General features: G+C 44.4%; 1 protein-coding gene across 1 annotated transcript in view; it reads left to right on the top strand.

The window, feature by feature from the left end:
- The first annotated feature begins 1,337 nt into the window (after positions 1-1,337).
- CHRNA1 (cholinergic receptor nicotinic alpha 1 subunit) overlaps positions 1,338-15,989 on the top strand; it is a 17,147-nt gene continuing 2,495 nt past the window's right edge. Inside the window, 7 exon segments of the mRNA XM_017856956.1 lie at positions 1,338-1,474; positions 6,195-6,340; positions 6,449-6,493; positions 8,150-8,259; positions 11,008-11,203; positions 11,682-11,919; positions 15,633-15,856. Of these exon segments, the coding sequence (XP_017712445.1) occupies positions 1,432-1,474; positions 6,195-6,340; positions 6,449-6,493; positions 8,150-8,259; positions 11,008-11,203; positions 11,682-11,919; positions 15,633-15,856 (1,002 nt within the window). The 5' untranslated portion in view covers positions 1,338-1,431.

Here is a 15,989-nt window from a genome sequence, read left to right on the forward strand (position 1 = left end):
AAAAAAAAAAAAAAAAAAAAAAAAAAAAAAGAAAGCTAGAAGGGGCAGGGCTGAGAGTGAGTCTGAGAACATTTTTCCATTCATGCCACTGGCCAGAGGTCAGTCTCATGGCTCCATTTAGATGGAAGGGGCTGGTCAGAGGGTGGGGGTTGTATTTCTCCCACAGGGCTATTCCATGGAAGGGAGAGAACTAAATTTGTTTTAGCAAACAGTTAACTAATCTCCCACAGTTCAAACAAAAAATATAAATAGTATGAGCTTGCAGCTCTCTCCTCTACCCTCCGAGCCCCTTCTCTAATGATATGTTTGGATCCACTGGAACGAGAGGATCTGTCAGGATGTTGTCTTGGGCTTGAGGTGAGAGGACCTTTCTCACCTAGTTCCATGTGGGAAGGAGGCCTGGAAGGACAGGCAGGATACTTTTAAATAACTGTCTCCTTCTGTGAACCCACCTCATGCCCTGCAAAGAAGCACAGCTAGGGTAACAATACTTCTCAGACTGAGAAATTACTAACTGCTGGTTTTTAGGATGTTTTTCAAGCAAGAGAATTGAAAAGCTGAACCACTTTGCTCTTTGCTTCTCTGAGTGAGAGAGTGGGCAGAGGAATGGATGGAAGGAGGCAGGGACCCGGAACAACTGCTGATGCGGTGGGACACTTTTTCCCGATAATTACTCTTCACTTGAATCACAGTGCACAGGACGTGGGCAATTTGCTCCAGCTAATGGTTCGTGTGGGATAAGTATTGCCTGATACAGAGGCAGGGGTTGGAACAGCCACTCTGGGGGCCAGTAAAGTCAGTTTTATGGAAGAAGCTGTCTTTGTTAAAACCAAACCCAATCAACATGGGGGCTCTCCAGCAGCAGACTCAACACCAGCTACACTCTTCTGAAATCCAGGCAGTCACAAAAGCCCCCGGCACCCTCAGCCTAACACTGAAGCAGAGGAAATGAAACTGAAGCCATGTTTGCAGAATGTGGATTTTTGTGGTTTAGGACAAACAGCTGACTATCTACTCAGACCAAATGTCCCTAATCAAATCAACTCACAGAGATGAGGTTCTGGTTTACACAAAAGGGAGGCGGTTTGCTCACCATTCAAAATAATTCCTTCCTTTCTATACATTTTTTTTTTCCATTAAGATCTGACTCCTGGTGCATTTAAAATATAACGCAGTTCATACTCAGCTTGTCAAGGGTAAGCAATTGTGTAAAGCGAGGCACATTTGTAGTGGTGTACAGTGCCAGTAACTCCCTGGGCTCCAGGGCTGAGGGCAGCCCAGCTGTCGCTCCCGCAAACAGGTGGTGTAAAACAATAGCTCTAGTGAGCCGACTTGCTTTCCAAACCCTCCAGCAGCCAAGCACCCAGTCAGAGTGCCAGTGAGAAGTACAGGCCACCACTCTGCCCTAGTCCACACCAGCTCCGGTGGCCCATGGAGCCCTGGCCTCTCCTCCTACTCTTTAGCCTTTGCTCAGGTAAGTGCTGGGGTCAGGGGATGGGGGAGGGCTCTCCTTTGAGGCTAAAGTCCTGGAGGCCCCCAAATCAAAGTCTTGCTTCTTTGATGAGACCACAAAACGGCAGATCCTCCCCAACCAGAGGCTGCTCTGTCAATTTCTTCCTGATGTTAGCTTGACTGAGTTTTTGGATAAAGATTTTTAGTTTGCGTTATCTAATTAAAATAGAAACTGCCTAATCAAAGACTTCAAGGTACACACGCACGTCTCTCCCTCCATCATGCCTGGCAGCCAACTCATCCCTCTGAACACTCTGCACCACTTGTAGGACCTGGACCACTTGTGGACCATGGTAGTGTCCTGGGGTTCATATTTAAACAACGACAGAGACTTAGAACAGTGCCTTATAATCACAAACAATGGAATTAACAAGTCCTTTTACTGCCCCAGGAGAATTCTAATAATAAAGAGGACTGATTGACAGCTACATGTGCTGGAGATAGAAACCAGTTAATAATCATAACTAAACTCTCTCCACAGAGACAGAAGTATTTTGTAATTTTTTTGAATTTGTGAAGTAAAAAAGAAATTCCATATGAATGCATTCCTATCTACTTTTTTTTTTTTTTAAAGGATGTTACTATATATAGGTTTGGGTTTGAATTGAAACTATAAAACCTTGCACAGCATTTGACCTGCATTCTACACTGGAACGTGTCCTAACACAGCAGCTGAAACACTGTCCTGAATCCCAGACTTCCGCTAGAGGGAAACAGGAGATTGTTTGCTGATTGCTTCACATAAAAGTTGACCGGTGATATCATCCCAACTGAGAAACAAGGTGGCTGACATCCTGTGATTTTTCATTTCCAATATTGCTCTGAAAAACACAGGCTTTCTGGGCAAGAGGCAAAAGCTTTATTATTAATTTTTTTCAATAGCAGAGTTGAGTTAAAGAGCCTAAACTCAGATAAATTATATCCTGTGGGATTTGGACTCTGTCCAATCAAAGCTGACTTGGGGTGTGTGTGTGTGTGTGTGTGTGTGTGTGTGTGTGTGTGTGCAAAACGACACTCACTGAAAAATTCTTAAATGATATGCTTTAATGTAAAAATCCTTAAGAGAGCTCTTAGGATTTTGGTTATTGCTAACCAAAAATGCATGATTAGCTATTAAAGAAGTATGTGATATGTATTTAGGGCAAATCTTGAGTTTGCTGGCATTGATTTCCATGGGTGTTTTATAGAAATTTAGAGCTAGATCAGGCAGTCCAACATCCTCAATTTTTTATTACAATGAAGCTAAAGCTGACCTGCCCAAGGTCACTTAATTTATACATTTTGGAATGTGGTCAGTTGGAGACTCGGTTTATTACATTCAGTCAGAAAACACAGCCTGAACTAGCCAAAGGTAGCAAGAGATACAGCATCAGGTTAAGATAATAGTGATCTAAGATAATAATGATCTAAGATAATAATGATCTAATAAGGACTAGTAACAGTTCAGACTTTGTTTTGACCAGCCCAGGGAGCTATTTCCTACAGACAAATACAAATTGAACCAGTGTGGTACAAAAGGAACACTTTCAAATTGTGGTTGAGTTTCCCTTCTTAGAGTCAGTACTTTGTGGACAAAATTGTCATTTATATCAGGGACTCTTTTACTGTGTTAGCTTAACACAGCATGATCTCTGTTCTATTTATACAGCACTTTTCACTTCAACTTTTTCTTCTCTTTGTCTCTGGAATCCCAAGCACTTCATTGCCATCTTTCTTATGGCATATCACTTTCCAACTTGTTCACAGTTATTTACGTAAATGACAAATGTCAATCTCCATGAGGGTAGGAAGAAGGATTCACTTTTGAATATCTCAAATCTCCCAGAACAATGCTTTGCTTACAGTAAATGCTCAATAAATAGTTCATGAATAAATTAATGTTACCATCATCTGAATAAAGATTACAAATATATTCTTGCTAAAAAGGGAGATTTGACATTATTTAATATTTAATCTGCATATTTGTTTATTTATGCCCTACCTTTTTACAAAAGTATTTACTGTGATTCACTGAATCCGTGAAGAACTAATCCAACTCTCCAGGCCATATTGGAGTTGGGAAGGGAATCATAGAGTTCTGACTTTGAGTCCTGTGAGTTTTCTATCACTCTACCCTGCTTTGGGGAGGAAAAAAGAAAAGAATACCAGTGAACCAATCTAAGAAATGAAGCCCTCCTTCCTTACAAATTCCTTATGGAAGGAACAGGCACCTTGTTATTGGCTAGAGTGGGAGAGGAGGAGGTGACTGTCGCTGAAATGCTAATTATGCCTGCTTCTGTCATCCTCCCCTTCTTCTCAGTGGGCCATAGGGTTGCTCTGTGTAGTCCTCCTGCTACATAATGCTGACCATCTGCTCTATCCTCTGCTTTCTAATATGTTCTTCCTGTCAAACTGGAGTGAACAGTCATTTAAAAATAAGCAGCCCAAGGCAAGGCCAAAGCAACAGCTTCAAATTCAGTGGCCAAGGCGCTCAGTAATCCATTCCAGTCTGCAACCCCACCGTGGGAGGGATGAGGCCCAGGATAGAAAATGCATGGAGGACAGAAGGATTATCAAGTCCCAGGGGCTCAATGGGGTGGTTGCAAAAACTGGATCTTCAAACAACATATTCCCTTCAAGAGTCCTCAGATGCAGGTGGTTTTGGGGAAATGTCATGTGAAATCTCTGCATGGTTGGACACTGAGTGCCCTTGGAACATTTTGGGTTCAGAAAATTTGTGAAACTAGCCACGTGAGGTGGCTCTTGCCTGTAATCCCAGCACTTTGGGAGGACAAGGTGGGTGGATGGCTTGAGCTCAGGAGTTTGAGACCAGCCTGAACAACGTGGCAAAACCCCGTCTCTACAAAAAATACAAAAATTAGCTGGGTGTGGTGGTGCACGCCCAGGTAATTTTTGTATTTTTTATAGAGATGGGGTCCCAGCTACTTGGTTGGGGGAGGCTGAGGTGGGAGGATTGCTTGAGCCTGGGAGGTCGAGGCGGCAGTGAGCTGTGATTGTGCTACTGCACTGCAGCCTCAGCAGTAACTTGCGGAAAGGGGAGATCTGGTTACGTGAATGAAGGCAAATGGATCATGTGTCTACTTCCTCTCCCAGCTCTGAACACACAGTCCCCAACGCACGGAAGGCTTGTGTTACAAAGATCCTTCATAAGACACTTGGGATTTGGAACACATTTTCTCCTAGGAATAGTGGCACTTGCAGTTGTGAGTTTCCAGGACAGCTCACAACACACTGTTAGTATCAAGAGTTAGTGCAGGAGCTCAGGGCAGAATGACAGGATTCTAATCTGAGCTTTGCCCTTACTGGTCACATGACCTTGGACAAGTGGTCCAACCTCCCTGAATCTCAGGTGAGGATGTCTGCCCGCCTGCTTCATCTGAGGCTGATGAAGATTGAAAAGAGCTGTAGATAGAAAAGGGGGCCGTGGGTTCTGAGAGTATTAGATGATATTGCTCTCTATCCTGAAGGAAATGGAGTAAAGATTCCTTGGAATCGCTCATGTTCCAACTAGGAGCCCCAAACCCAGGTCAACAAAGCACAGTTTTCACTCTACTTTAACAACTTAACTAGGATGTGTACCTGCCAGCAGTGGTATTTTTAAAAATCGTGGTAAAATACCCATTTCATAAAATTTACCATTTTAACTACTTTAAAGTATACAATTCAGTGGCATTAAGTACATTCACATGTTATATGACCATCACCACTATCTATTTTCAGAACGTTTTCATCACCCCAAAGGGAAACATCATGCACATTAAGGAGTCTCACCCCATCCTTCTCTCCCCTCAGTCCCTGGTAACTCCTGCTCTGCTTTCTCTCTGTATGGATTTACCTATTCTGGATACTTCATGTAGATGAAATCATACAATATTTGCCACATTATGTCTGGCTTCTTTCACTTAGCAAAATGTTTCCAAGCTCCATCCATGTTGTAGCATGTGTCAGTACATCATTCCTTTATTCCTTTTTCATGTCTGAATAATAGTTCATATGTATATCATAATTTGTCCATCCATTTACCTGTTGATGGACACTTGAGTTTTCACCCTTTGGCTATGGTAAATAATGCTGCTCTTCTTTTGGGTATGGACCCAGGAGTGGAATTGCTGGATGGTATGGTAACTGTGTTTAACTTGTTGAGGAACTGCCATTTTACATTCCCACCAGCAACATATGAGGTTCCAGTTTCTCTGCAACCTTCCCAACCCTAGTTATTTTCCACTTGTTAATTATGGCCACTCTAGAGGGTTTGAACCAGCATCAATTTTGGCTGTTCATGGCATCATGAGATCTGACGCAGCCAGTCCAAGATTTCATTACACTGCTCTGAAACACTGAGATTGGCTTTTTTGTGGGCTTTTTTTCATGTGTGTGTGTGCCTGTGCCTGTGTGTGTATGTGTGTGTGTGTGTACCTGGCAAACTTGATTCAGCCAGGCTGTATTAAGGATTGTCACCTGTCCAAAGTACAAGTGTTGTGATTATCTGGCATACCCCACTATCACCGGGTAAGGGACTGCACCAGCAATGTAATTGGAAAAAAACTTAAGGCAATAACAGCTGCATTTGGGAGCCTTTCAACAAGGAGGGCTGTGTGCCTTCCATTAGAAGGCACACATGTTCATGTGTTTGGAGGGTGGGGAGCAGAATCTGACAGTGTGGGTGTCATCTGCTGTCTCAGCTGGCCTCGTCCTGGGCTCCGAACATGAGACTCGTTTGGTGGCAAAGCTATTTAAAGACTACAGCAGCGTGGTGCGGCCAGTGGAAGACCACCACCAGGTCGTGGAGGTCACCGTGGGCCTGCAGCTGATACAGCTCATCAATGTGGTGAGACAAGAGCACTGGGGGCTGCCCACACACCCAGACCTCTCACCCCTGGGTTTCCTCCCCTGGCTCCCCTCTCTCCCCCCCAAAAATGCCTTATTATTTTTCCAGGATGAAGTAAATCAGATCGTGACAACCAATGTGCGTCTGAAACAGGTAACTTAGACAGATAATCGCATATATGTCACTTTGATTCACTTGAAATTAAACCTGGGCCCAGAGGAAATCAATCTGGGTAACAGGGATATATACCAAAATGTTGAAAGTAGATATTTTGAGATGGTAAAAGCATGGATCCTGTTTGGTTTCGGTTTTGCTTTTTTTTTTTAATTTTATTTTAAACTTTAGGGCTTTTCTGTGTGTATTAGTTTGCTAGGGCTGCCATAACTGGGTGGCTTAAACAACAGAAATTTATCATCTCATAGTTCTGGAAGATAGAAGTCCAAAGTCTAGGTATTGGCAGGGTTGGTCCCTTCTGAGGGCTGTGAGGAAGAATCTGTCCTAGGCCTCTCTCCTCAGCTTGTAGATGACTGTCTTCATGTTCAGGTGGCGTTCTTCTTGCGTATGTGATACATATACGTATGATATATATGTATATTTAAATACATATATCTATATCTTTAAATTCCCCCTTTCTATGAAGACACCAGTCATATTGAATGCGAGTCTATTTTAATGACTTCATTTTAACATAATTACCTCTGTAAAGAACCTATCTCCAAATTAGGTCACATTCTGAAATACTGGGAGTTAGGGCTTCAGCATGAATTTTAGGGGGACACAACTGAACCCATAGCATTGTGCTTTCCAGCTTTGCTGCAATGGGCACGTAGAGGTGGAGTACCCCTTTCCCAAAATGCTTGGGACCAGAAGTGTTTCAGATTTTGGATTTTTTTTTAATTTTGAAATATTTGCATATACTCACCAGTTAAACATCCCAAATCTGAAAATCTGAAATTCAAAATTCTGCAATGAACATTTCCTTGAGTGTCATGTTGGTGCTCAAAAAGTTTTGGATTTTGGAGCATTTCAGATTGCAGATTTGGGATCCTCAACCTGTATTACTTTTCTTTTGAGACAGAGTGTCACTCTGTCGCCCAGGGTGGAGTGCAATGGCACGATCTCGGCTCATCGCAACCTCTGCCTCCCAGGTTCAAGCAATTCTCCTGCTTCAGCCTCCCAAGTAGATGGGATTACAGGTGTCCACCACCACGTCTGGCCAATTTTTGTATTTTTAGTAGAGATGAGGTTTCACCATGTTGGCCAGGCTGGTCTCGAACTCCTGACCTCAGGTGATCCACCCGCCTCAGCCTCCCAAAGTGCTGGGATTACAGGCATGAGCCACCCCCCCAGCCATTACTTTTATAATGTAGAAAAATATATGGTACTTTTTAAAAATGATGCTGCCTGCTTGAGGAAAATGTTCACACTAGGATCTTTCTCCTTTCCTGGACAGGGTGACATGGTAGATCTGCCACCTCCCAGCTGTGTGACTTGGGGGGTTCCTTTGTTTTCTCATCTGTAGAATGAAGTCAGTAATCACCCTCCCCTCATGGGATTGTTGTGAGGACTAAGTGAGTTAATATAGGTAAGGTGGTTGAAACAGTGTGAGCACGTCATCAGTGCTGTTTGCTGTTCTTATTTACTGAAGTGAAAGCTGAATTCTGAATCCAGCTTTTCTTATGGAAGCACAATTTCTGTCAATACTGAATTCCCATGCACATCAGGGCTCTTGATAATCTTAGATTTTAAAAATAAATCTAATAATCTCCTGTTTTGACTTTTTAATTAGTTGTATGTCTTTGTTTCTAGCAATGGGTGGATTACAACCTAAAATGGAATCCAGATGACTATGGCGGTGTGAAAAAAATTCACATTCCTTCAGAAAAGATCTGGCGCCCAGACCTTGTTCTCTATAACAAGTGAGCAAACTGCATGGGCAGTGGAGGGCGCTCCTGGGGCAGGTGGAGTAAAGTGCCCTAATGGAAGGGCTGCGTGCTCGGAATGCTTCTCAACACTGCTAATATTAAATCACCCAGGATGGTGGCTCACACCTATAAACTCAGCACTTTGGGAGGCCAAGGTGGGAGGATTGCTTGAGGCCAGGAGTTTGAGATCAGCCTGGGCAACATAGCAAGACAACGTCTCTAGAAAATTAAAAAAAAAATCACTCTAAACCAAGAGCCAAGTTGATGGGCTAGGGATGCCATACGGTGTCTCATGACTTAAAGAGAAAGGATTACTGCCGCCAAATTGAATCCAGGCTGAGCGTGGGGGACATTTGATCCCTGAGAGCCCCTGAAGCACGTGTGGCAACTTTCCAAGGCACCCAAATGCCCTATCGCTGAGTTCCTTGGAAACCAGTGTCCTCCCTACCAAATATTTCTGAGCCTACTGGGGTTGTTACTCATCACATCCTGAATGCCTTCCTGACACCCACTGCTGCTGTTGGCCTGGGATGCCTTCACTGCCCGTCCACTGGGCCCCATGACAGACTGCATGTTGTGAAATTATAATATTATTCAAGACGTTCTAGTCTAATGACACGTTCATTAGCATACGCCCTTCATTTGTCAGGAAATGCTCGTTTTCAAAAAGCATCCTTCCCCGGCAGGAGCATGCGACACCGGCCCGGAGGATTTATGATCTGACATTATACAACATGTGTTGGGGGTCCACAAGCTGTGTGTCCTAGCAGACTCAGGGAAGGTGACAGGGCTAGTGGATGAAAATGATACCCTTTAAGGCAGGCCCTTTCAAGCTTCGATTTTCTGCCACATTGGACAAGTTGTCCAATTATACTTGGGGTTCAAGTTTGAGCCAAATTATTCGATCATTTGTGTAACCTTTTTGGACAAATGGGCTGATAAAATATCTTTCAGTTTCTTTTTCAGTAGGAATCTGAGAAGAGCAAGTAAAATCCTTTGGTTCTTTTGCCAAACTCACTCAGGAACACCCTGGTGAGGAGAGAACTCTCTTTTATTTGCTTATTGGGAGAGACTAAGACAATCCTATGACTCTACCCTTTGGGGCTGCTTTGGGTGGGTCCAATGCCACACAGTTTTCCAGGTAAAGAGCCCACTTCAGTCCCAAGGAAAAACCAATGGGAAGAAAACCTCTTGATTTATGACATGAGGGACCAACATATGCCATGATGTCCCTGAAATCCCACTGAGACAGACTCCATCCCGCCCATTCAACACCTATTCTAACACCCTGCCCTCTGCTAAATCACTTGAACACAGACTGTTGTTTACGGAAAGAGTAAGTTGTCCACTGAATAAGGCCAGCAGAAGTGGCTTATTTTGTTTTCTTAGAACCGCCCATGGTGTCTGTATTTTTAAAAATAATAAATCACTGCCGACATTTGAAAACCAAGAAATATCACATTAAAATCTATTTTTTAGCCTCTCTAGAAAAATCCAACATTGAAACTTCCAGAATTTTTTTTGAGACAAGGTCTCTCCTCAGTTGCTCAGGCTGGAGTGTTGTGGTGTGATCATAGCTCATTGCAACCTTAAACTCTGGGGGGCTGAGGCAGGAAAATGGCGGGAACCCGGGAGGTGGAGCTTGCAGTGAGCCGAGATCACGCCACTGCACTCCAGCCTGGGTGACAGAGTGAGACTCTGTCTCACAAAAAAAAAAAAAAAAAAAAAAAAACTAGGTTTCCAGCTTCTGAGGAAGAATCCAAATCTGGCAAGATTGGGCCTTCATTCCCACATGAGCACATCAGGGAACACTGCAAGCTGGCATCTTCCTGACAGGAGAGAGGGGCAGTCTGTTCAGCAGTGTCACCCTGCACTCATTCCTCACCTGTCTGGCCCTGAAGGTATCTGAGTTTGTGACTCCACTCCAGAGAGTTCTAAATCGTTCTTTAAAAAGCAGTAGGCCAGTCAGGCACAGTGGCTCACTCCTGTAATCCTAGCACTTTCAGAGGCCAAGGCAGGCGGATCACTTGAGGTCAGGAATTCAGGGCCAGCCTGGTCAACATGGTGAAACCCAGTATCTAGTAAAAATACAAAAAATTAGCCAGGTGTGGTGGCAGGCGCCTATAATCTCAGCTACCTGGGAGGCTGAGGCAGGAGAATTGCTTGCACCCAGGAGGTGGAGGTTGCTGTGAGCCAAGATTGCACCATTGCACTCCAGCCTGGGCAACAAAGCGAGATTCTGTCTCAACAACAACAACAACAACAAAATAACAAAAGTAGTAGGAGGCCCCTTCCCTAACCTGCTTGTCACAGTAACGAGCCCTGGAGGGGCTTTTATGTAAAATTCCTGTTTTTTTTTACCCAACACAGTACATCAGGGAGGCAACAGATGAAGATTAACATTACGAATACTCCTGAGGGCTGGAAAAATAATCTGGGATGCAGTGGACCCACGTTACCTGTTATTTCTTTAAAACTGTGGGTTCCCACATTCTTTCCCAGATACTCAGATTCAGGGTTTACTTAGAGGGTGTGCAGGACTCTGTATTTTTAACAAGCACCCCAGTGATCCTTATTATTAAATTTGGGAAACATTGCAATAGATAAGAAGTGACACTGCCCGAAAGAGAGCTTCTATAATTAGCACCTGAATAATTAACAGCTGTCTCCTGTTAACATTCCCAAGCAAAATGGAACACTCATCTGTCACTTGGAGCCATTTTCCTTTTATCCCAATTGTAGTGCAGATGGTGACTTTGCTATTGTCAAGTTCACCAAAGTGCTCCTGGACCACACTGGCCACATCACATGGACACCTCCAGCCATCTTTAAAAGCTACTGTGAGATCATCGTCACCCACTTTCCCTTTGATGAACAGAACTGCAGCATGAAGCTGGGTACCTGGACCTATGACGGCTCTGTTGTGGCCATCAACCCGGTAGGTGGTGGCCACATATGATAAGGGTGGTTTCAGGAAAAGTGTGATTCGGGTCTCCAACTTTTCCTTGGAAAATCATAAGCTCTCAGTACCAGTTAGAACTTAGGAATCATCCAGGTTGATGGTTCGAGTTGTTTGGCAAGGGAGAACAAAATGGGAGCTTAAATTAATTTGTTACGCCCAGGCTCAGTCTCAAGAATTTTGATGTAATGGGCCTGGGCTGGCCGTAGGGCATCAATATGTTTTAAAGCTCCCAGGTGACTTGAATGTGTAGCCAAAATGGAGAATGCTACTAGCCCAAACCCCCTTATGTTATAGGAAAGGAATCTAAGACCTCAAAGCAGTAGTGCCCCAGAGTCCCTCATGGGTGTGTGACCCACAGAGCTGGAATCTGTGGCCTTGTCACTGCTGATTACAAAATGCTGCCCCTCATTAGGGTGACCCACCTGGGATTTCGAAACCTCATTTCCTTTCTCAGGAAAGCGATCAGCCAGACCTGAGCAACTTCATGGAAAGCGGAGAGTGGGTGATCAAGGAGTCCCGAGGCTGGAAGCACTGGGTGTTCTATTCCTGCTGCCCCAACACCCCCTACCTGGACATCACCTACCACTTCGTCATGCAGCGCCTGCCCCTCTACTTCATCGTCAATGTCATCATCCCCTGCCTGCTCTTCTCCTTCTTAACTGGCCTGGTATTCTACCTGCCCACAGACTCAGGTGGGTGCGGTTGCCATGACGGCTGCTGCTGACGCTGATGGGTCTCGTGCTGCTATTTTGGGGAAAGCCAGAAATAATCATGTGCTAACAAACAGGCAGATCGACCCGAACCATCATCATTAGGAGGGTGCATTTGCTGAGTGGGTGTGTGCAGTGGTGAGAGTCACTGTGAGTGGAGCTCACAGCTGGGGCAGACATCCAGAGCGGCAGGGAGTTGAACATGACCCTCAAGATGCACGTTGTAGCTCAGGCTGGTTAAAGTACATTAACCACCAATACCTATTTGCTGAATACCAACTGTGTGCCCAGAAATGTGCTGGGTAAGGCGTGTGATCCCCGACACTTCTCATGCCACTTCCACGATGAAGTTACTTTCTATATACTGACTAATCCTGGTCTTGATGCTTTACCCGCTGCTCACCACTTGAAAATTCTGCATATAGAGATATGCAGAATCTATTTCCAGATGGCGGCATCTTCACACACAAGACCTTACTTCCCAAGTGGCTATTCTTTCTCACATATCAGCCTAGACAACTTACTCACCTCCTACTGAGTAATCATATCTTTGACATAATTTTATCAAACAACAACAACCTACCAGAAAGGAGGAAAAGGTACCCATCTGCCTGGCAGCAAGTCACTATTCATAAACAATTTACGGCAGACAAGTTTGGAAAAAAGAAAGATGCTACAGAGAGACCTCAAGCTTATGACAGGTAGCAATTTTTGTCAAAATGACTTTAAAAAACGCCCACAAACTTTAAATCCAACCTGCCAACTAGGAAAAAAGATTATTCATTTACTCAATGAATATTTGTTGAACAAATATTATGTGGCAGACAGACCGTAGAGAATAAGACAGAAAGTGCCTCACCCCACAGAGTGCATGTTCCAGTGACTGCATTCGGGGCTTTGTTTTTGTTTTTGTTTTGAGACTGGGTCTCACTCTGTTGCCCAGGCTGGAGTACAGTGGCGTGATCACGGCTCACTGCAGCCTCAACCTCGTAAGCCCAAGTGATCCTTTCACCTCAGCCCCCTGAGTTGCTGGGACTAAGGGCATCACACTTGGCTAATTTTTGTATTTTTTGTAGAAACGGCGTTGCACCATGTTGCCGAGGCCAGTCTTGAACTCCTGGGCTCAAATGATCTGCCCACCTCGGCCTCCCAAAGTGCTGGGATTACAGGTGTGAGCCACTGTGCCTGCCCTGCACTCGTTTTTAAACAAATTATCGCAAACACAATTTTTTCCACTTTCTAATCAAATGCAACTTTTTACATTAAAATAAATAAATAAATAGAGATGGAGTCTTGCTATGTTGCCCAGGCTAGTCTCAAACTCCTGACCTCAAGTGATCCCCCCTTGCCTTGGCCTCCCAAGGTGTTAGGATTACAAGCGTGAGCCACTGCACCAGGCCCTCAAGTGAAACTTTTAAAATAAAACACTGGCCGGGCGCGGTGGCTCAAGCCTGTAATCCCAGCACTTTGGGAGGCCGAGACAGGCGGATCACGAGGTCAGGAGATCAAGACCATCCTGGCTAACACAGTGAAACCCCGTCTCTACTAAAAAATACAAAAAACTAGCCGGGCGAGGTGGCGGACACCTATAGTCCCAGCTACTCGGGAGGCTGAGGCAGGAGAATGGTGTAAACCCGGGAGGCGGAGCTTGCAGTGAGCTGAGATCCGACCACTGCGCTCCAGCCTGGGCGACAGAGCGAGACTCCGTCTTGAAAAATAAAAAAAATATATAAATAAATAAATAAATAAATAAATAAAAACACTGTCAGGGCGTTATAGGAACTAACAAGAGTCTCTATAAACATTAAATGATTTGCACTTGAAAAGCACTTAGGGGCCAGATGCAGTGGCTCACACCTGTAATCCCAGCACTTTGGGAGGCTGAGGCGGATGGATCACTTGAGGTCAGGAGTTTGAGACCAGCCTGGCCAACATGGTGAAACCCCATCTCTATTAAAAATACAAACAATTAGCCAGGTGTGGTGGCACATGCCTGTAATCCCAGTTACTTGGCAGGCTGAGGCAGGAGAATCGCTTGAACCCTGGAGGCGGAGGTTGCAGTGAGCCGAGATGGCACTGCTGAACTCCAGCCTGGGCAACAGAGTGAGACTCCGTCACAAAAAAAAAAGAAAGAAAGAAAGAAAGAAAGTAAAAAGAAAAGCACTTAGGACAAAGATTATGCTTGATGATAAATGTTGGCTATTATTATTATAATTATTATTAATCAAGAAATTTTATGCAAGCGAACAAATATTTTGTATTTGTAATTGTCTTCTTTTTCACTTGGAAAGGTTTTCCTACCCACCAGGTAGAATTGACAATTTCTTGTTCGCATCCACGCTGTATCCTATACATACATACATCTTCTATACATATTCTAGAATCTGGAAGCAGCCAGTAGGGGAAAGCTTCATCATTGAAAGCAGGGTAACACAAGGGTTTCCAGCAGCACCAACAGCAAGGCCAGCCCAGAGAAAGTCCCTCCCAGAGCTTCTCTGCTGCATCTAGTAAAAGATTTTTCATTTACTCAATGAATATTTGTTCAACAAATATTCATTTGTGAGATCAAGCCTCACAAAAATACCTCAGTGCCATTCGGCCCCTGACCCTCCTGCTGCCAAGTTTGCCCAGCCAAAACCCTCCTGAGATCAAAGGGTCTGCAGAAAAAAGGTAGGGGTTGGGGAAATCCCTGCTCCATTAGTATGCAAAACAAAACAAACAAAACAAGAAATAAATGAGAAGACAAACTTCCTCTTACATGAAAATGAGACAGTGAGTGGTGTGAAACCACTGTATCAGAAGATCACTCAGGATGCCAAGGAGAACTCCTTAGCCTTTCAGATTTTGTCCTTTTCTTGGGTTTTGGTCTTACAGCTTGCTCCCTTAATAACAGAAAGAAACATGTACTTCCAGGCTGCCCATTCATCTGCTGGGTAATAAGTAGGCCAGGGGTGGTTCACTTTTATGAGGTTTAATGCATCCTGCTGCAGGAGGGAAATGCCACACCGAGTCCAGCTTTTCCACCCAGAACTCCTTTCAGTTTCCTGGGTTCCACCAAGGATCAGAAATCTGGAGCATGAGATGAAATATTGTTCCATTTTCTGCTTGGCAGCCTCTAATGGAAATGCTTGCCACTGGCTGCTGTCAGAAAAGTTAAGGTATGGAGGTTACACAGGAAATTCTGCAGAAAAAAATACTTTGAGATTTCCCAGCATAATGCTTTGAGAACATGTCGGTCACATTCCTCTTACCCTTGGGTTTCAGTGAATGAGTTTGCTTGGGCTGCCACACAAAACACCACAGACTGGGAGGCTTAGATAACAGAAATGTAATTTCTCACAGTTCTGGAGACTAGAATTCCAAGATCAAGGTGCCAGCAGAGTTGGTTTCTTGTGAGGCCTCTCTCCGTGGTTTGTAATGGCCATCTTCTTCCTGTGTCCCATGGCCTTCCATCCACGCATCTGTGTCCTAATTCCTCTCCTAATAAGGACACCGGTCATACTTGATTGCTCACTACCCCATATCACGTCATTTTCATTTAATTACCTCCTTAAAGTAACTGTCTTCAAATAGAGTCACATTCTGAGGTCCCAGGACTCAGGACTTCCACATAGAAATGGTGGGGTGGGAGGAACACTGCAGCCCAACCCAGATAGGTGGTTGTGGGATTTTTTTTTTTTTTTTTGTCTTTCCAGGGGAGAAGATGACTCTGAGCATCTCTGTCTTACTGTCTTTGACTGTGTTCCTTCTGGTCATCGTGGAGCTGATCCCCTCCACATCCAGTGCTGTACCCTTGATTGGAAAATACATGCTGTTCACCATGGTGTTCGTCATTGCCTCCATCATCATCACCGTCATCGTCATCAACACACACCACCGCTCACCCAGCACCCATGTCATGCCCGACTGGGTGCGGAAGGTGAGTGGGGAGGCCCTTGCAGACTCCACACGGGGGCACATCTACAGGCCTCCCCTTCGAGGAACCAATGGGTTTCCAGCTAATACCTGGGGCTATTTAGCAACTGAGTTCTTTTTTTTTTTTTTTTTTTTTT

The sequence above is a fragment of the Rhinopithecus bieti genome, unplaced genomic scaffold (genome assembly GCF_001698545.2).
Source record: "Rhinopithecus bieti isolate Rb0 unplaced genomic scaffold, ASM169854v2 scaffold_43749, whole genome shotgun sequence".
Lineage (NCBI taxonomy): Eukaryota > Metazoa > Chordata > Mammalia > Primates > Cercopithecidae > Rhinopithecus > Rhinopithecus bieti.